Raw genomic sequence first — 21,659 nt, 5'->3', positions numbered from 1 at the left:
GCTTGACGAGGATTCCCATCGGGCCGCGGACGTTTCAATTTATCGTTATTTTCTAGCTGGCCGGATTTTTGAAATTTTTTATGATTCATACGAGCAAACGCGCAGCTTGTCCGCTGACGACGATGTTACATTTCTGATGCTGTTTGTATAACGCCGTATTCCTCGTGGAAAACATCTTAAGTGGAATGCCGGCAAAGCACACATACAGCCGCGCTTAACAATTATTAAATTATAGCTGACAAAAGCGCGAGCTAAAATGCTACGAGCGTCATGTGCGGTAGCGGTAATGTATACTTTAAAGAATTGCTAATCAACGTACAGATTTTTTATTCCATGAATAAGAAGAGCGTGTTTGCGCAACGTCTAGCAAAGAGTGAAGGGAGCGGGGAGGAAACGTGAGGGACGGAAAGGGAGTCCTATACCTTCTTTCCCTTTTGCACCGCGTGCGCATTTCCGTCTTACTCGCTTTTCATCTCGCGGCTCGCAATCCCATTTCGCTCTCCGTTAATGGATTCATATATAATTACCGGGGCTTCACGCTCGCGCATTACGTTTGATAAATATCATCGCGAAAGGAAAGATATGAAATTCTCCGGGCAATGAAAGCGGGCTTTAATCGGAGCGCGCTACGGAGCCACGTCGATCGTAAGTAACCCACCTCTCCGCCACCAACGTTTCGGCCGCGTGCGTTTTTCCGTATTTCTCCGATTTTCAGTACGCGGACTTTTCAGCTTACACTGGAAGATAAATAATGTTGGATTAAATTACATCTCGTAATACTCGCGCTATACTGGCGGCGTTCCGAAATCTCTTTTTAATCCGAAATGTATACACGGATATTTCGTAGTCGTAAATATCTCCCGTTTTCTTAATTTCTTTGTTTGAATCCGGAATAAAATTACGAGTATTTGATGAAATGAATGATTGTGACGATATTCGCGAAATTAATCGAATGAAAAATAAAAAAGGTTAATGAAAAAAAAAAGGGTTCGTTATTATTGTGGCTTATATCGGATGGATAATCTAACGTGGTATAAAACTTTCTATTTTTTTCCGACTTCAAACATCCGGATAGTTTTATATCACTTTGCGTATGAATAATAATTTATTTATCAATAGTTTATTACCTAAATATTCGCGAATAAAATTTAAAAAAATAATAGCATATCCGGGACAATAAAATATGAAATGGCGATGATAAAATAAATCATTCCCTATTTAGATTTATGTGTATATATGTGTGTCGGGAACAAATTGTTCTTAGTGAGACCAAAACTAGACGCAAGCACGCATTAATCGAACGAATCTTAAGGCGCGCGTCGGCTCTCTCTCTCTCTCTCTCTCTCTCTCTGCGAATAAAAAGGGAATATTTACACGACTTTTCCGCGTTCGCGTATTCTCTTTCTTACATCTTAACCCTCTCCCCTTTCCCCCCCCCCTCCCCCCCTGAAGCTTGACGTGCTCTGTCTCTTACTGCCGTACCGTCTCTCGAGTTTGCAAACCCGTATCTTGCCTCTCTGCACAGTTTCACGACAAACTTCGTTAACGGATTTCATTCCGGTGGATTTTCACGATCCTTCTCCTCCGGCGCATTTGTCCTCCCCCTCTTTTCAGCGCGCTCATCGCGCGCCTTCCCAATTGCCACTTCCTTCGGCAAATCGTTTTAAGTCGAGTGGGAGTCACCGACACGCGCATAAAACTCGCTGAGGAAAAGAAGAGAACGAGCGACGGGGAGCGGGAGGAGGGGGAAGGGGAAGGAGGGATCTTAAAAGAACCGGAGACACAGAGACAAGTCTTGGAGGATGCTTGTTGTAAGCTTCACCATCGTCATTAATATTACAATCTGCGTTCTAGGAAAAAGCGCCAAGTAAAAGGTGGAAGGGCGAAGAGATGCAGAAAAATATATTAACATCAAATTTTCCTTTTTCGCTTTATCCCTTGGACCTTAGCTAGTGTTTCTTTTTTCTCCCACTTTACCCATTTCGCGTAGATAGGTATGCCCTCATCTTTCAGTACTCGCCCGAGCCCCTATTAACCGCAGTCGAGATCCGAAGTTTGTTCAATTAGCAACGGCATCTACCTCGCCAGAGTAAATATCTGGGGAAAACTGCGAGACTGCATAGCGAGATACTCGCATGGAGCGCTCAGTTGGTGTGCGCTGTCAAATAGTTGGACGAACGGAAGGACAAATTACACCAATTATTAGACCGTAAAATTTCGAGAACAAAGTTATTTCGAATTGTTAGTTGGAGACGATATATAATCGTATCAATTTTTCAAATTTTCCTCGGTAATCGGAGTTTTACAAAAAGTTAAGGAAAACAGAAAATATATGCATATATTGACTCCCTCGTTTTTAATTACACTAAACAATTAACGAAATATAATAATTGCAAAAATATAAGGTAAATTAGATGATTAAGCAAATATTAAAGAGATATGATTTTATAATTACTGTAGATTAATTATAAGAGATGAAAATACTGGAAGAAAAACAGGAAAAAAAATGACGGTCAAATATCCGTGAGGCTCTTGTTAGCTTTTTGAAATAGATTGGAATACAGATTTAAAAAAATCCTATACAAATAAAGAAATTGTTAAAAGGGAAATGAGCATTGAGGTCGCCGAGATGTAAATGTTAAAAATTTCGAAAAGGTCAGGGGAGCAGATCGAAAGACACGTGTTATCGATTCGGTTTTACGATTATGCAATTTATATCCGCGCAATGTTCTATCCCGGATTAGCAACGCAGCCGGAATTGCTTTAACCCAATTTGGTTACACCTGCAAAAGAATATTGCAGGATAATACAAATGTCGAACGTTTGTCAAACGCGATTGCCAGTAACGGATATAAATGTAATAATCGTGCACATGTCGGAATCGACATAATTCCCTGCACGTGCGTACGCATACGTCCACTCAATTATTAATTCCTATATAAATTCATAATCATGACATCACACGTATTTCACCGAATTACCGTCGCGTTATCTGCATTACAATTACTTGTAATTCTCTCAAAATTGTGCATGGTTTGACTCGAAGCAGTTAAATTCATTCAACGGTTTGCGAAACCTATGCGATACGCCGACGTATTTCAGTGTGCCAATTCTGGAAACTTGATTTTTGGAAAAACAACATTAAATGCTGATAGTTTTAACATCGTGGCGACGTGACCTTTTACACAATTACAACCGTAGATTAAAACGATCGATCCAGATGGCATGTTCGATATGAAAATCGCGAAATTGTATCACTCTCGCGATTTTGTGGAAAAACGAGTTAGCCGAAAACGCGAAAACGGATAACGTCATTACAAAAAAGCAAAGCTTCTAGAAAGGAAAAATAATAACGTGAATGTAGGACATTATTATTGCGTCACAAATTTTGCCGTATCACGTTGTCAAAGGGACGTGTCATTTATATTTTATTGTTTTTTGCAATTAATGTAAAAAGAAGGAAACTGGAACAATATGCAATTTGTATTTGTAGTATAAATCATTTAGGAAATTTAAATGATGCCGTTTCACCGTGAAGAATATAGGTCACCAATCCACGTGATATTACGTAATATCTTTTGTGTATTTTTTTACGCAGTTTCGTTTGAAAATTTCACGTCACGTCTCACACATACGTTACTAAAATAAATTACATACACAAGAGAGCTAAAAATTCATACTTGATGAAAAAAAAAAGAAAAGAAAAAAAAACAGACCAATCAAGAAATATCAATGAACAAAATAAAAAGTAGGAAACAAATTGTTGCAGGTTTATACATATTGATGGTAACCGTATAATTCATCAGTCTAATTAATTTTAACGTAACGTCAAAAAAAAAAAAAAAAGATAGAAGAAGCCACATGGGCGACGCTGTTTTCATCTTAAGAGACAAGAGAGTACCGTTCGATGGCGAAATTTGTATCTCCATCGTGTTGTATCGCGTTGTACAAATTTATCCGGATAGTTGAATTATTTTCATTCTTTTCGCCATGTGGCGTACAACGATGCCTTTATGTGCCATAAAAGCGGCCGTCGCGCGACGCGATCAGTTAACCCTTCCGTCCTCTCGTCGTGGATATAACATTCGACGCGGATCGAACCAACGCTCTCCTGATACTCCGATTTTACATGCCGCGAGCGGAAGTGGAACGTCCCGGCGAGCTGGTATGACTCGAGGGAGTGCATCGGTCGCATAGTGCATCATCGTGCTAGCCGCGGGAAGGGATGAAAGCGAAACGGAAGGGAAAAGGCTGGGAGAGACTGAGAGAGAGAGAGGGGGAGGGATTGGTTGCATTCGGGGCTGAGTATTTCGCGATTCTGTATATATTGAGTATCGAGGTCGTCGCTTTATCGACTGTCATTTCGCGATACGAAGGACTTTACGGACGGCCGTGGAATTTTTGAGCATGGGCGTATCGCCCGGCCGGCATAACCACGTATATACGTTGCTGTCGTCGATCCTGAGGCGCATTTACGAGCGACAAACTCGTATATGTGGCAGAACGCGTAACGGTGACCTGGAGAATCATTCGTTTTACGATAGTTAAGGTTGTAAAGACAAGTTCCAAAGAAGAAATGGCGAGAAATCGATCGCCAATTAATTAAGGAGAAAATCTAAATAGTTTGTCTCGCGGTCTGAATAATTTGCACAAATAAATATAAAAGAATCTTGTCAATAAAATACCAAGATAAATGTTACAGATAGATAGATAGATATATTTGATCCTAAAATTTATTTCTTCATATACTTGTAGATCTTATCAAAAATAATGGAGGAGCGTTTTGTAAAATATTTCAAGGATAAGGAGCCTATTTTCAGTTTCTTCTTGCTTGAGAAGAACGTAACTTTAAAATGTGATACAATGTTTGCCACTTTTAATTAGATACAAAGGCGCATTGTTAATGCAATACGGTGTATTTCTGATTTTAGTCTCGTCTCCGGGTGAATGTCGGTTCCCGAATTGGCTGACCGGACACTCGAGCGGCGGACTGACTTGGCACACTCTAGACCTCGGCAGATCTTACACGTTTCATCCCCGAAACGCTTCCTTGCACGTCGCTCGACCGAACGCCACTTCGTCAAGCTTTGAGAGCGGCTCCATGGATTTACAATACGTGCCCGGACCGGAGGATCAGGACGTGAAAATTCTCTGCAACAGCATAAAGCAATCGAACGGCGCGCAGACCATGACGATGACAATGCTAGTAGCACACTTCACTGTCGGCTGGTAAGATCGTTCTTCCATCTCATTTACACACGACACTATTTTATACAATATTAGAATTTATCGACAAATGATTGACGTTTGGATTTTTTAAAGAGATAGATAAGAGACGCGTTTTATAGACCTTATATATTTAGAAATATCTAAAATTATTACTCAATCTTTGAAATATGCGTTGTATATAAGATTTGCGCCGCACGAAGAGTTAAAACCGTAAAAAATCGTAGTAATATCTCTATAATTCCTTTTAATAATGAGAATTTCAACTATATATATATACATCTGTTCGAATAATAACGAATGCGTTTAAAGCGATGGAATATGTCGCTTCCCGAATCCACCTTTATAAAATTTCGCATTCTTCCTTTTTCCAGTCGGAGCGGTTTTATGTGCATGACATTCTACCGAAGAGACGGCCATGTGATCGAGCTGCAGACGGGAAGTGCAGTATCTAGACCGGAAGAAGCATGCAGCCCGCCCCATTTTCTACAGCACAGTATGCCCTTCCTCACCTTAGTCAGTGAGTATTCTTCTTTTTCATTCGATGTTGCTTGTGCTTTTCCATTTGTCTCGTCAACAAAGCTCAGTCTCGTGTTACTGAGAACCGCCACCACGATGCCCCTTTTAACGTTTCAGCGTAAATATATTGCGATTTCCTCTGTGATCTCGTCGAAATTGTCTCGACGTAGAATTTTACCGACCTTTCTTCTAAAAAAAACGCTTGAGACTTTAGATTATTATTATCTTTAATTTATACAAAACATGTTTTTTGAAGTGCAAAAAGTCAAACATGATAAATGTAGTATCATACATATTTAGCATTAAGCATGATCATGAATTCTACTTGTCTTGTATAATATAATTCGCTTGCAACGTTATCTCTAATCAAAGGACGGTCGCACAGTGCAGCAAGATACGAATACGAGGTCTATATTATCATTTTAAGTTATAGATAGGATATTAATGAAGCAATTGATAAGCTATATCGGATTAACATAACTGGCTAAAGCCTTATCATTGTACGAGAAATCTCCGCTCGCGATATCGTATCGATCGCAAAGCTCTCTCTCGGCCGACTCGGCCAACGCAATCGCTCGTTACGCTTGATTTGCGTGGCCATTGGGTTTTATCCGATCCACGTAAAGACGAGCGAAGGCGGATCACACCGCGGGAGCAGGGAGAGAAACGAAAAAGGGATCGGATTGCGGATGGGAAAGGAGGAAAAGGGAGGAAAAAAAAAAAAGAACTGCCAAGTAAAAACTACCCGCACCGCGCCGATAAAACCCGGGAAAACTCCAACTTCGGCGGGGAAAAAGTTTTCGCGCGGCGTGGCACGAGGATTTAGTGCACCGGCACTGGGAAGGCGGCTGGGAAAGAAAGAGCAAAGTGACGGGATGGGGGTTGGAAAAAAAAAAAGGAAGAGCGAAAGAAGGAAGAAAAAAAAAAGAGGAGCGTGGAGAAAATCGGGAACTGGTCGGTCTCGAACGATTTGTCAAAATCCCGCGAACGACTTATAAGTTACATCGTTCTATCGTAGGAGCTACCGTTACTACTTGGCTGGAATCGGCTAAGTCGTTGTACGTACGCTCACGCCGCCGTGTTCGTTGCTCGCGTGTTCGAGTTTGGGCGATTCGCCGCGAAGTGCCTCGAGAAATTCAATTTGCCGGGAACGTTTTGCGAGGCGCGTCACGGAAACCCGTTGAGCCTGACAAGCTCGTGATTGAACAGCGTATTTTCTTATCATTTAGCGGAGGCGGTGGCTCGACCGTGGCTTTGCCCCGCGTTTGTCCCGCGCCACCCGATTGCTCGAGGGAATAATCGTGTCCGATATATAAAAAGCGGCAGCAATTATTGCGATCGCCGCGGATTAATATTGGCTACGTGTCCGAGTAACGTATCGTGCTCGCGGAATTCTGTGTCTCCCTCTTTCTCTCGATTTCTCTGCTTCGCGCAGACTGAATGTTGCCCGGTCCACCCGTTATATCAGCTGATACAAATGCAGCCCGCACCGTTCTATACATTCCAGTCGAGCTCGACAAAATAGCTCGTCGTTGCTGCTGTTGTGCCGCGAAGAAGAAAGCTGCCAATCTCTCTACTTTTCTCTTCCGGATGACTCACCTTTCTAAACTTACCCCTCCTTCCTTCCTCGCGAATGTCTCCACTCTTTCTATCTCACTTCTCGTACCCGCCATTTCTTCGAGACACGATCGGTTCCCGTGGGCCAGAGTTGTAATCCCACGGGAGTTATTGGATTCGGTTTGATCCACTGGTCGTATGTACTCCCACCTCGTCCCTCCCATCGCCTCTCTCTTTTTAGATCCTCCTTTTCTCCCTTCATCCCTCGATCCGCCGATTCGCGCGGAATGGAAAACTGCAATTCTAATTCGAAGACCTAGGAATCGTTGAAGATTCGGAAATGAATTTGCCGCTGATAACAAAATATAGTGCCGGTGTGACGATGACGATATTAATATGTTATAAGATAGCAACATTTAATCGATAAGAATCTTTTGATGAATGATCAGGAAAGATTTACTTGCAATTTCGCGATAAATGATGCTAAAGTATAAATTATTGTCGCAAAGTTAATGCCGCGCATCAAATTTATTGGTTTTCGAAATCATTATAATGATATTATAATTACTGAGCTGTAATACTCAACTATATACGAGAACACATATAAAAAGCAAATAGAATCATTTTAATTAATGAACATAAGCAAATTATGTAACTGATATCTGAATCTGTTTCTGCCAAAACACAAATAGTACAAGTAAATTTTCTTGCTTTTTCATTACATCTCATATCTACTTACATCATTTTTTAATAAAGCGTCAAAACAAAAAGATGATTTGCTTTGCGAAAATCTTGGTGAAAACATATCCGTTTGAAATTGCCGAAAATTTATTATAATGCAGTTTGACGCAAATTTACGAATGAATTATTTCTTAAATTAAAGAATGTGTAATGCGTTCGACTTGCCTCTCTTATCATCTTACCACCCACGAGAGTGTATCTTTCTGGTGGTTCTTTCATAATTCAAGGGAAATATTGACTTCGATTTAATTCACTGCTCGTTCGCAGTTATCTCTCGTGGTTATCCTTCTCGGGATGGGAAAAAGCATCGAAAAGCTCAATCCGTCGCTTCGCAAGAAGCAAGGAGCTATTCTCCGGACTGAGTCACGTACGGATCTCTAGGGAGCCGGATACGAACGAAGGATAGTATTTATCATTCCATGCACGCGGTGTACGAAATTTACAATTCAAATGTAAAAAGAAGCAGCCTCTGGAGTTTCGTATTAAAGATTGCAATCGCATAAACAATGACGCGGCGTAATATCGCGATAATACATGTAAACAATAATCTTAGTGCAAGACACCAAGATATCATCTCTAAATCGTATGTAAGAAAATTTTGAACGTATAATTTATGCAAATGTGAACCATTTATTGCAAATGTATATGCATTCGTAAAACGGAATTTGAAAATCTGTTTTGGACTATTGGTATTTGCGAAAGAAAGAAATACGCTTTATATCAACATTTATTATTGAATTACAATCATAAAACACATTTTCAGAACAATATAACTTTTTTTTTTCCATTTTTGATGGAAACCAGAGTAAATTGTGCAATACAAAAGTGCCAACAATAACAATCGGTTTCCTGTTGCATAACCAATTAATTCTATATATGCTCTCGGTGAATTTGCTCGGCTTTATTATTCAACAGTGAATGAATGGCGAGTGATCAGTGTATAAAAATTCATTTCTACCCTCTCACCATACCAATATACGGAACGATTGATCATTCATTCACGGACGAAAGCTCTCTATCTTCCTCTCTTTCTCTCCTGGATCCGGCCAAAGCTCTACCACCTTCATAAGCTACATAATGTCCGATGCTGCAATAAAGTAGATCGCCTACGAGCTATCCATCTCTTTTCTTTGTAAGATTATCTTTCTGTCTCCTTCTTCTCCCTCCCTGTCTCCTTTTTTTTTCTCTCTCTCTCTCTCTCTCTCTCTTCGTACTCCAAACGGGCTCTCCTCTAAACTTTTATGACCATTCACGGGGAGAATGGAGAACGACGAGGATGATGATAGAGAACGACGGCAACGACATTGGTATTCCGTTGATGTCCGCGAATTACACCCCGAAGATAGACTTGCCGGTGGCGCACCTCGAGAAATTTCCACTAGGGGTACTAGAAACTTATGGGAGAGGGTAGCAGCGAAGAGCCACGAGATCGCGAGTCGAATAAACGCTAATGATACAAACTGTTAAACGATGAGAAAATTCGATAGAGGTGAAAAAATGTCGACATTTGAAATAGAAAATTATAGAGAATGTTATAAATGAATATAATATTATATAATGCTAACAATTTATTTTTACAAAAATAAATAAAAATTTTGACTTATTTTTTAATAAATATTTCGATAATCTGAAATTGCAAACAAAGTGACGGTAACGCCACAGCGGTTAGCTCTGTATTAATCAAAATCGGAAAAACAGTCATATTATTTTTTGAAAATATGTTTGAAATAATTTGTATGTGTTGTGTAATACAATAATTGCTTTTAATACAAGAATACTAGAATAGAGATTTATTTTTTTTTATCATAGTCACAGATTGATTATACATCATTGCATAATGACGTTCGCTCGATACTTAGCTAAGTATTCAATAACATGCAAAACGCGTGTAATCTTCGCCGATGGAAAGGTGGAATAAATTGCGTTAAACGAGGACAAAAGCTACGATTATGGCGCCTTAAGATTCCAACGGCGAATAGAAATTTCGATTCTGCGTAGTAAATGACCGGGCGAACCAGGGTCGCAAACTGGGTTAGCGAAACCGCTGTTACGGATTATGTAAGCGTACCTGAGACCACCGGCCATAACGAGCTGGAATCCCCCCCCGAGCAATTAAGCCACCAGCACGCCAAGCGTTTCTCCGGCTCGTCTTCTTCCGCCGCAACATTGCCCAGCCAGGTTACCAATGAGCTTCCTGTCTGGTAAATAAATAATACAGACCATAATGCAATGAACCTGAATGTGAAGTTAATGGGTTGAAGTGAATTAATTTTGTCTGAACTATTCCTGGATTTTTTTTTCCTCTTAACTATACGTTTACCACATTTTATAACTTACGTTTACTAAATTTACCTCTTAAAAGAATAGTTTAACGTATATATGCAAGTGCATCTCGTTATAAAATAAAATTTAAAAAATTTTATATTTGAGAGAAACGAAAAGTAATAAGTAAATACGTAGATACGTTATACTGATACGTATAATGAGTAAATAAAACACGTTGACAGATGTGTTTTCTCTCCGTATAATTTTTGATTGACATTAGTAAGGCATACAACTATGAGGTAACGATCGCTTATATTTTAAGCGTCGTAAAAAAATTCCGCTGGCTATTGAAAGTTGCACGAATACAAGGTACAGCCCGCAAAGTTTCGACAATATCGCATCATCGAAAGATCCAACGTAAGATTCTGTTTTAACCTTCGACGAGCTACGTCACGAAACGCAATCGAGATTTCGCGTGTCCGCCTAAGAGAAGCAGGTAAACTTCAAAAGCTTGTCCGTTACTTATTTATGCATAGAGGTAATATTTCGCGTAATATATTTGGGCGGGCTGATTGCAAATTCAATAATCGAAAAAAACTTAATCATCTCTCTGATCTGATCCAAAAAAAGCAACGTGTACTAAATTTTGAAAGAAATGATTTTTATTATTGATACAAATGAAATTAATAGAATCGATAAAAAAAAATGTGATATAAATGATTTTCACGTTTTATGAATATGAGATGTCAGTTTCGCACGTTCTTCTCTTGTACTCATTTGCGATAAGAGTATATTGCGAGGGGAAGGTTAATTTTCTAACGATGAGAAATAAATTCTCCCGTCACGGAGAGAAAGGCACGACTTTTGTCGGTGCACAAAAAAGGCTGACAAATTAGGTGTATTTACGTGTATTACCCGCACAACCCGGTTGAAAGTGCCACAGTTAAAAACTCCCTTTGACGCGGTTTAAAAGCGAGAGAGAGAGAGAGCGGAAAGATACAGTGGTGTAAAACGAAAAAAAAAAATTTCCAGAAAACACAAGAACACGCGGTGGGACTGGGAGTCGGCAACGGAGAGAAATATGAGATAAAGAGAAGTGACACGCGCGAGAGAAGAGAAGAGCGTGAGAGCAAAAAGGAAGGGACGTTGGGAGGGAAAGAGTAGAGAGCTTTACGGGAAACTATGGTCTCTCTTGATAGCTAAACGGTGCATAACGGCGGTCAACCGTTGAATATATTATATTTTTAAATCACAGATACGTGTGCGCGCGGAATCGGGCTGGTGTATCTACACACATACACACACACACACACACACACACACACAGTACTCAATGCTCGCTCATAAACTGTGCATGTGCATCCGCTACGTGTACGCAGTCACATTAGAACGTGTCGTACATCGCGAAGCATACAGGCTGTGCTATGCACCACACACGCGCAGCATCCGACCTACACGCACGAGTCTAAACACGCGCGCGATCATTCACTCGCTCGCGGAACATGCACCGCATACAAGTGCTGGATTACACGATCACATCCCGCCTACAGGTAGCCTCAGTAACTGCCGCCGCCGCCGCGGCGTCGACGTGGCGTTTGGTGAAGTAATTTGAATTCTTGTAGACGCGCAGCGAGAGTTAGCTCTATCTGGTACGTCGTTCAATTTTCATCTTCCTAAAGACGCGTACATAACGTATAATGTAGGAAATGAGCAAATGCGATCTATACTCTTCGCACGAAGTATATCTTTAAGAATTTTAAATATCTTGGATAAATACACATTGAAGTTTGATTTAATTCTAACATCGTGTGATATATTGATTTTTTATTTAAAAACATAAAAAATTATGCTTAATAATTTTTAATAAATCAAAAAAATTTTATTAAGAAAGAAAATTGAAGAGGAAACAAAATTTTGAACATATATATTAGTGTTTTATTCTATCTATAATGTTTGTAAAATATTTTTAAAAAATTATATGAAAGAAAATATAAAAATATTATTATTAGAATGTATCATATTTCTCTATAATTTTGAAATAGTAATACTTTATGACGTTTATTGATATTCTTAGCCGAATCTTTTATCAAAAAGCGAAAGAAAACTATAATTTGCGAAAAAAGTGCAAGATAAAATACGAAAGCGATTGAAAATGACATATCGTAAAAATGATAAATATAATTCAAAAATTATACACAATTTGATTTAAAAATTGCATGAATGTTCTCACGCGATTACAAGTTGTCTGTTCCTCTGGCAATTTACTGCAACGGACCGCTCCATTGAAACATCCTGTATCCATCTGATGTACGAGCCACGTAGAGAAACTACGTGCTCGTTGTCTGGATCAAATTGATTAAGGTTCGGCGTGCAACTTGATAGAATCGGGCTACTGATTATTCCCGCGCGTTGCAAGAATTGCGGACGACAAAAAGGAAGGAGCGTTTGTGCTGTAGAATCAGTAATAATCGCGTAAATTCGTCTATATCTTCCCCCTTCCCCTCCTCTCTCTTTCTCTTTATCAAAGTAACGACGCGCGCACAAAGCAATGCGGAAAAAAGTAGAATGCCGCATTCTAATGTCAGAGAATTTAAAGAGCCGCTTTAAAAGAATCGCTCCGTTGACGTCGAATGACGACACCGACCTTCGTTTAGTAACGAGAATCGTAAATTTGCGGAAGAAACTCGCAGGCAGTTTTTTGCGAATCGTCACGAACCGAGGAATCTCCAAACGAATTTCAAGAACGAGCTTGCGGAAGCATCAAAAGGGAAAAGCGTTTTCCTGAGATCTCTCTGCTTTTTTTTTGGCCTTTGTTAATTCAACATACACACAAAATGGCAATGCGTCAAAAGACGCGTCTCTCAGAGTACCGCGAATAATTTGCATCTCCTCTCCACGTTAGAATTCGCCGCGTTTAACACGAGCTCTACATCTCTCCGTTCCAAGTTTCGCCCAAGTACCTACCTTTGTTTCTTGCTGCACAGCACTACACATGTAACAAGATTTTAATTACGAGTTACGATTATAAGAATTTATTATTGCCGCGCGTTACGTTATTTAGTAGACGGCTATAAAATGGCGAGCTAAGCAATATTATTCACGATTTACGTGAGCGTAATTACACGGAACGTGAATGAGTAATAAAAAGTCTAAATCGGATTATATTAAGAGAGTGGCCTGAATTTTTCATAAATGTAATATAAATTTTCGTAAAATATAATAAAAATAAAATATATTAATGTAATTAAATTAAAATAATAAATTTATAATAATTATAATAATAATAATTCTAATAATTTATAATAATTATATGAAATACAAAATACGCCGCGAACTGTGTTTTCGAGAAACTGAAAAATATATAATATAGAAAATAAAAATATCCCGGGCATTTTTTGTCAGATAACGAAACTGGTCGCTCGTTCGCTGCTGACTGGAACGACCCCTTTTCGTTCGTTTCAACAAATATCAGACGCTCTCGTATCTACCACGCTGAACACGCCGAGTTGTCGCGACAGAAGCCAAAAGGAGGAACGGCGGAAGCGAATACTCACGCGGTCAACGCGGTCGCGTTTTCCAGAAGCCCGCGATTAACCTCGTTAAGGCTCGAAACGATCGTAAGGGTCCGGGTCAACGCAAGTTATCTTCCGCGAGACAGCCACGCGACAACACCCTTTTCCGCTCTCCTCTCTTCTCGCGCTCGTGGAAGGCGAAAAATGCGAGGAAAGAGAACGGATAATCTCCGACGGTAATGGCCGAGAGTCGTTGGAATTTTGTCCGAGAGGAATCCTCCAGTCCTGGGTGGAGTGAGGAGAACGGAAAAAGGAACGACGAGAGAGGGTAGCAACGCACTGTAAGAGGGCCTTGTAATTTTCTAGGTTCTCTTTTATTGAATTCCTTGACATATCGCTCCGGTGAAACCCGCGCGCGAGCAAAGGAACACGTTTGTTTCGCGTTTGCGTCTCGCATTTGTATGTATATTCCAGCAAAAACAGTTAGCCGCGCTTACATTAAGTCCGAAAAACGTCGTCGGAAAGGTATAACGTGAGAATTTGAATACATGCAGCGGATAATGCAACGCGAGATATTACACACACGACAGTTGCATTTCTAAACAAAAATGCAACTTTTATAATTTTGATGTCAGGAAGAATTTTGATGCGATACGTCAGATCTAGGTGAAGAATTTGAGAGACTTAATGATCGATAATTCAGGCGACAAGAAGGTATAATAAAATGGGGAGAAGTAATGAGGAGAGTAATTAATTTTTACTGTTAAATTTTGAAAAGAGAATTGCCGCACGCGACTGTCAAGTTTTGACTGTAACAAAAGAGTCGTCGTATCCGGCGGAAGTTTCTCGGTTCACACGTGTGTGTTTTTTGCCCGTTCGTGCGACCTGGTCGCGATGAATTATGACGCATAACCTCGGGAGACACGGTGGCACGATGCATATGACCTATATTTCATGTTCTTACTATGAAACGTGCGGTACTGCAGTGTCATAGTATCGCGATCTCACCTGACCTAACTTAATTTCATATTAAGCTAAAGATTAAAGGCTAAATATTTTTTTGTATATACACTTTTATCAATTTTTTTCTCATATTTTTTAAATTCTGACCTACGTAACTATTTCTTTTTATTTTTTTCTTATTTAAGATAAAATATTTAAAAAATTTTTTGTTTTTGAAGTCCGTCCATGAAGATTTTTGTATATTTTTGAATTTTTATTGTTGATGAGTATTAATTAAATTAATTTGATTATTTTTGAAAGGAGAAATTGGGTTAATAATATGTATCGAAAATTATAAATAAAAGAAAAAAATTTATTTTATTGACATTATTGAATTATTTGTGGAAAATTATCATTTTCTTAAATAGTTGTAGGATATTTAATTTCTAATTGTCTCGATAAAATAAGTGATCTTTTTTATATTGGAATGATATTTATCGGAGTAAACTTTCTTAAATCTTTTGTGCTCAAGTTATTCTCGTTTTGAGTTAGTAACTTTACGTATATTTATATTAAATCCGGAAGCTTGCCAGCCGACCAACAATGCTGTTTGCTTCCGCTCGCCAATCGCGGAACTTTTAAGATGAAGAAAAGAGTAGCAGCTGGGGAGATAAAAAAGAAGTTATATCGATTTTCTTTTGAAAGCTGTTATGTCTTTAAAGTGTTTTGCTAGAAAAATAAAGAGAGAGAGAGAGAGAGAGAGAGAGAAATCAAAGAAATATGGTTTCTTATTTTAGTCTTTTGTTATTTAATCATAATTAATAGACTTAAGTATTCTTATCAATCATAAATATTTCTTTATTTTATTATTACAATTCAATTTTCTCTAAATACATTATAACAAATATTTTAATTTATTTCTTGAATAAGATATAAAAATAATATATCAAATAATATATTTCCTACGAAAAATCTAATATTTGATAATAATTTGTAAATACTTTTTAAAATAATAAGATAAAAGTTATGTCTAAATTCTTAATCCATGTTTAAAAATAAACCAGCGCAAGTTAGATAAGACTAAGAAGTTATACACAGGTCATTTGTTGCAAACGAGAAAAATTTAAAAATAAAAAGATTGCATATTAGATCTTGTGTAAATCTAAATTGACATTAAGTGCGCGGAAACAATATAATTATTTCATTAAACGTCTCTCAAAATTATAATTTTACTTTTTATTTCTCACAACACACTGTCTTTTTTTGCTATTATTAATCAATATATAAATCAATAAAAATTTTGTAAGGAGATTTTAAAAAGAACACAGCTTTTAATCAATCAATAACGGACAACTTGTCGATATCTCTGTTATAATTGACCGTGAAATCATCCAACGAGATAAGAATTAAACGCGACACGAGAGTTAAGTTTAGTGTCTGTCCGAGTAATCCGAAGACGTTTTAACTCTTCGACACAACCAATAAACTTTCATGCCTCAGCGACGATAGGATAGCTTGAGGTGGGTTTAGGAAACCCAAGGCGAAAAAAGCAAGGGGGATTGGCAAACCACGGGAGGAAAGAAAAGGAAGAGGAGAAATAAGGGGTGGGGGTGAGGGTTCTCGACCGGCCAGACTCATTTTTCATAAGTTCGAAAAACACACCCGGGGCAGAGTCGGTGCGTAAATTTGAATTTCTCCACGGCTGCAGCGCGGAGAGAAGAGGAAAGGAAGAGAAGGAGGGAGGATAAGACGGGCTAGAGAGGGTGGCGAATGTTCCTCGAGTGCAGCCGGGTTAGTAGTCTAGAAGTATCATGGAGCATATGGTGCGGAATTTCGAGGGATTCTTTTTGTGCCCCCTCCCCTCCTCCCTCTCAACGTCCGTTTTCCTTTTTTTTTTTTTCATTGCCGCGACGTCGTCGCCCGAAATGCTGCTCCGTTCCGTGGAACTTTGCTCTCGTTCTTCTGGAACGTGCAGCGGAAACGAGTGCCACGTGGTCACGGTAGCACCCTCAACGGGCATAGCACGCCACCTGTAATTACATAGGGAGGGAAGGAGGGGGAGGGAATCCGATCGATTGTCCTCGAAACGCCGCCACGAAACTAGCGCGAATGGCGCACAAACCGACATGCTTAAATGAAAGAAGTTTCCCATTCCATGGGAACGTGAAAAAGGGGATGAAGGATTCGCTGCGCGAGAAGGGCACGAGTCCGTTTTATTAAATTTTTGTAAGAGAGATAAGTAACTCATTTTTAGAGGAGAGAGGTATCTTTTACAGAGAACGGAGAGATGGGACGACTTAATTGGCTACAAGAGTAACTTGCTGATAATTCTCGACGCTTTCTGTGAAGATAGATTATTAGTTAGCCGTAAATAGAAACTCTCTTCTTCTTAAATATATTTTTTAATTAATTGATGAAAGACAATCAGCAATGTGCTAATTTATCTCTATTAGATCTGATCTTGCCTATAAAGAATAAATTATAATTATTTTTATAAGTCTTAATCTTTTCTTCTCCGCTTCAGAGATCGACATTAGAGATAAAAATTGATAAAGTTTAATAAGAAAACGGAGAGAAAAATCGTTTACGCATGTGTGTGTGTATGTGAGCGGCGAATTTTCATATCGTTATATCGCGTTAAAATATCATTTTTTTTTTGTCAGGAATTTCAAATCTCAAAGAAACTTTTTAGTGCAAAACAACTTTTGCAAAGATACAACAGTGATGGCCTTTTTAAGTTTCTCATAGCTTGATTACAGAATTATAGATAGCGCGATAACGATCCTCAGACTTTCGACTATGTCTAGGCAGTGATCCAAAGCACTAATTAGATCGAATAGTTGGTGCGCCATTCTAGAGACTCTCATTCATTGTTAGCTCCCAGACTTTCCGTCAGCGTCTTCGCAGTAGGCGGAAGACCGCTAATGGTCGGCTCTTGTTGGCAGACGTGCAGTTTCGTGCCTCCTTCTATCTGACGTATTTTGCCGCCTCATCCAGCCGCGTCGGAATCCGGCTGGTTCTCCACCGCACCGGAAGCCGGCTCGATAATAGCACGGTGACATCTCGGGCGCGTGTTACATGGGATTTTGGCGTACCTATGGCGTACGCGTGTTGTACCTACATTGTGCCAAATTCGTCTCGTAATTGCCGATTTTGGGTCGTTTCCAATCAAGGATTCTCTGATGCGTTTCTCTGATGATTCGGGTTATGCACACTGTAGTGACACGCGGCCCACACTTATGCGACGGTGGTAAGATACACGTCAATCAGCGAACATGCTCCGCTAATTGGCAGATTGGTTCCATTTCGGGAAAATACGTGTAACACGAGAATCTGATAACAACAATATGTGGCATCGGATGTATAAACGGTTACGTAATACTATACACGAAGCTGTAAAAAATTTGTTTTTAAATGTAAAAAAGGCGAAATTTAATTAAACTCGGTAAATCTTTATCTACTATTTAATAGTCACAAGAGTTTTAGAAAGAGAAAAAGACAGAAATATAAGAAATGATTTATATTAGATATAAAAATATAAAATAATGATAAAATTATATTATCATTATTAATTTAATTATTATTAATATAATATAATAATAATTATTATTATTATTAATATTATACGTAAAATGATTTTACCATTTGAATTATATAATGACTTTCTTATTATATTTATTTTAACTAATCGAAGGTATTGATAAGAATAATTTTTCTATCGATAGAGAAATTTAAAACGATAAAAAATAAAACCAAAATAGCATTACACGTCGACGTTGCGATTCTAAAAGGTTTCCGTAATCGAGTCGATTAGAATTCCTACCTTGGGGAGTCACTTGCGCATCGCAATTCTGAAAAATGAACTTGGAAAGTAATCAAACAAGTGTGGATTCCACGAGGGGAACACGGGAGCGATAGTCAACTAGTAGAACAGTGGGATTTGGAAGTCCGCCAATGTTCGCCGATTCCACGGATGTTGGCAGCGCAAACTTTGTTTCTGAGTTTTGATGCGCGCTGTAAATTGTTCGGATTTCGTAATGGATCTTTCTGTCGCGCATTGCGCTCGACTATGTTCCACTTCTCCCTTCTTCCCCTTTCCCCCCCTCCTCCCCGCCTTCTGTCTTCCGTCTCTGGAGGAAAACAAATTTCTTTGTCCTCTGACATTCGTTATCACGTCGTTCGATTACTCGCGGTCACATCGTTCATTCTAAGATGCTCGCATGCGCGCGCGTTGATGAAAGTTGGAACGTTTTTCCTTTCCTTTCTTCGCGGCCTCGTTCTTCAATCCGAGTTCCCCCGCGACATTTTGAATAGCGCGAGCGCGGCGCGAGATAACGTTAGGAATAATGCGATCGGCAATATTTCCGCGCATTCACGAGCGTTGGAAGTCTTCGAGGGGGATAAAGGAGGGAAGGGGGGAGGGAACGCGTTCACGAATGGCGATTGCACACAATGCGTCCACGTAGGCACAGCAATCCCTCAACTTGTCACTTACGTTCCGTTTGTAGCGGGTGGTCGTTGGCGTTCTCTCCCCTCGTTCAACCACCCCCCCTCCCCCCTCCTCCTCACCTCCTGTCTCCTTACAACCTCAACTTTTGCACCAACCCTTTCATTCGTACGACAGACGACGGCTCTTTTCATCCGGACGAGGCGTTTCAGTCGAGAGAAACTCGTCGGCGTCGACGGCGATGACCAAAAATAGAAAGGATGAGTTGACCTTCGACCTTTGTAAAACTTTGAATTACACAAAAGTACTCGCTACAAGGTCGAGTGTGACCTCAAAAGGCTGGACGAGTTCATCTATGTAGCCTATGTTTTCGCTTGAGAAAAGTTGCACGTATGCTGAGCTTAATAATGTGGTCTGAGTTTAATGAAGCTGCCTACACAATGTACCTCAAATACTTTAATATTTGTTTGTATAGACTTTATATAGTATAGACGGCATATTTTATGCGAATAGGGAAATAAGACAAAATGTACAAATATAATTAAAAGATTAACAGAATAAGTGCATAAAAGATTAATTAAATAAAATAATTAATTAAATAATTTTTCAAAAATACAAGCAAATCTTATTGAAGCTATAATTATAGCGTAAATAAACATAAATTGCAATCTCGTACTATTTTTACGCAATTTAATGTATTATTACCGCCATAGATACTTTGTAATTTAGAATGTAGTCTAGAAAACAAACTTAAAGTTGAGGGGGCCAGATTTTAATCGATTCGACAATTTGAACTGAAATTTTCCCACCCCGTCAGTTGTTCTCTGCGCGAGTTTAGACTCATAAAGTAAAACTGAATGCGCGTTCGATAATCGGCAGCCCGATTATTAATGATCAACGCAAGCAAAGTTCTCGACAAGTAATAAGCACAGGAAGCACGCAGAATTTGATAGAGTCGCTATGGGTTCGTTAATTATAAATACTAATAGTCGATAATTAGGAACAATTCCGCAATAACTCGCATACGGGCCCGTTCACCGCCCTGGTGCGACTAGTTATTATAGGCGAGTCATAATCACGTAATATCTAAAATTATGCCCGACGTAGTTTTCGCATTGGCGCGCGAGCGGTGCATTAGCAAATTGGCGGTTAAATAATTAAATAATGCGGTACAGCGACGTGATCATTTTAATACAAAATCATCATCGCGGAAATTGTCCTTCTCGTCATCGCTCGCCGCGACACACTATGCTCCACAGCCGTTTCGAATTTAATTATAACTTCCATCGCACGAGCTCGCGCGCGCGCGCGCACGCAAATTTAATGCCCTTGTTAAATCACTCTCCGCAAACTGCTCTCCGTTCCTTCTCTCGACTCGCTATCAATAGTTCTGCTATCCGCATATTGTATCCATCTCATTGAAATCTACGGAAAAATGATGATAACGTTTCTCGCGCGCGGTCTCTCGCGCCTTTTAGATAATGACTTTATTTTGTTTAACGCGATTTAATCACCATCTTGCGCAACGTGATCGTATATACGAAGCACTTATCGAAGTACTCGCACCGATTTAATTCCCGGATGCACGCGCGAGATATAAACGTCACGTGCAACGAGCTCATTTTTTTAACGCGGCAAACTTCCGTTCTAGAAGCGATCCCCTATGAGCCGCGCGCTGTTTTTAAATGCGATTTTACCTTGCCACCTTAATATATTCATTGAATTATCTTCCGACCGTTCTGTTTTTATCCTTCGCTTTTCTCTATCGCGACAAGATAGACGCATACACGACGTTGGTCGGATTATAAAATATTAAATGCCATAATAGAGGATATAATAGATATATAATTAACGAACTCGTTTGCTGCTCTATTAAGATAAAAGCAAGCTTTCAAAGAGTATTTTTCAATATACTTATTATCAGTTTTTTATTTTTCGAATAACCATACGTTACAGTGCAAATTTTTATCATAAATTTTATCACGTATTTTATTACCGCGAATTGTAATAAAGTATAGCAAAGTTTAATATAAATTATTAAGAATTTTACAGAAGAGAAAATTAAAGAAGATCAGAAGATAAAATTATCTTTTAAATTATAAAATTATTTGTATTATTGTGTGTGTGTGTGTGTGATGCTCTTTTTTTATTTAAAAAATTTATGTTATAAGCAAGAGAGAACATACTTTCGAAAAGAGAGTTTATTTATATACCTACGATTTTGTGATTTACCCATTTAAAAATAATCGCATTCGAATCGTGTTTATTATACCGCATTGTCTGTTATCGCATTATGATCCGAATGGCTTCATTAATTTGTCCACGTTAATTTAATCCTGCGTACTCGTTCCATGTACGCAAGCCTGGATTTACCGTAAATATCAATTGTGTAACTAAAAACCGTGCAATCTTGCAAAGCCAGTAGTTTGTTTTATTCAGTATTTATTTAA

General features: G+C 39.0%; 2 protein-coding genes across 7 annotated transcripts in view; both read left to right on the top strand.

The window, feature by feature from the left end:
• The window catches only part of LOC126852565 (cystinosin homolog), a 266,934-nt gene that overhangs the window by 182,848 nt on the left and 62,427 nt on the right, over positions 1-21,659 (top strand). The gene's annotated exons all lie outside the window — the stretch shown is intronic.
• LOC126852525 (uncharacterized) overlaps positions 1-21,659 on the top strand; it is a 229,668-nt gene that overhangs the window by 182,944 nt on the left and 25,065 nt on the right. For all 6 annotated transcript variants that reach the window (XM_050597410.1, XM_050597409.1, XM_050597413.1 and 3 more), the window contains 2 exons: positions 4,932-5,229; positions 5,601-5,746. In XM_050597410.1, the coding sequence (XP_050453367.1) occupies positions 4,932-5,229; positions 5,601-5,746 (444 nt within the window). The remainder of the gene's footprint in view (positions 1-4,931; positions 5,230-5,600; positions 5,747-21,659) is intronic.

This window comes from Cataglyphis hispanica, chromosome 10 (genome assembly GCF_021464435.1).
Source record: "Cataglyphis hispanica isolate Lineage 1 chromosome 10, ULB_Chis1_1.0, whole genome shotgun sequence".
Classification (NCBI taxonomy): domain Eukaryota; kingdom Metazoa; phylum Arthropoda; class Insecta; order Hymenoptera; family Formicidae; genus Cataglyphis; species Cataglyphis hispanica.
This window is presented reverse-complemented; position numbering and strand designations above follow the sequence as displayed.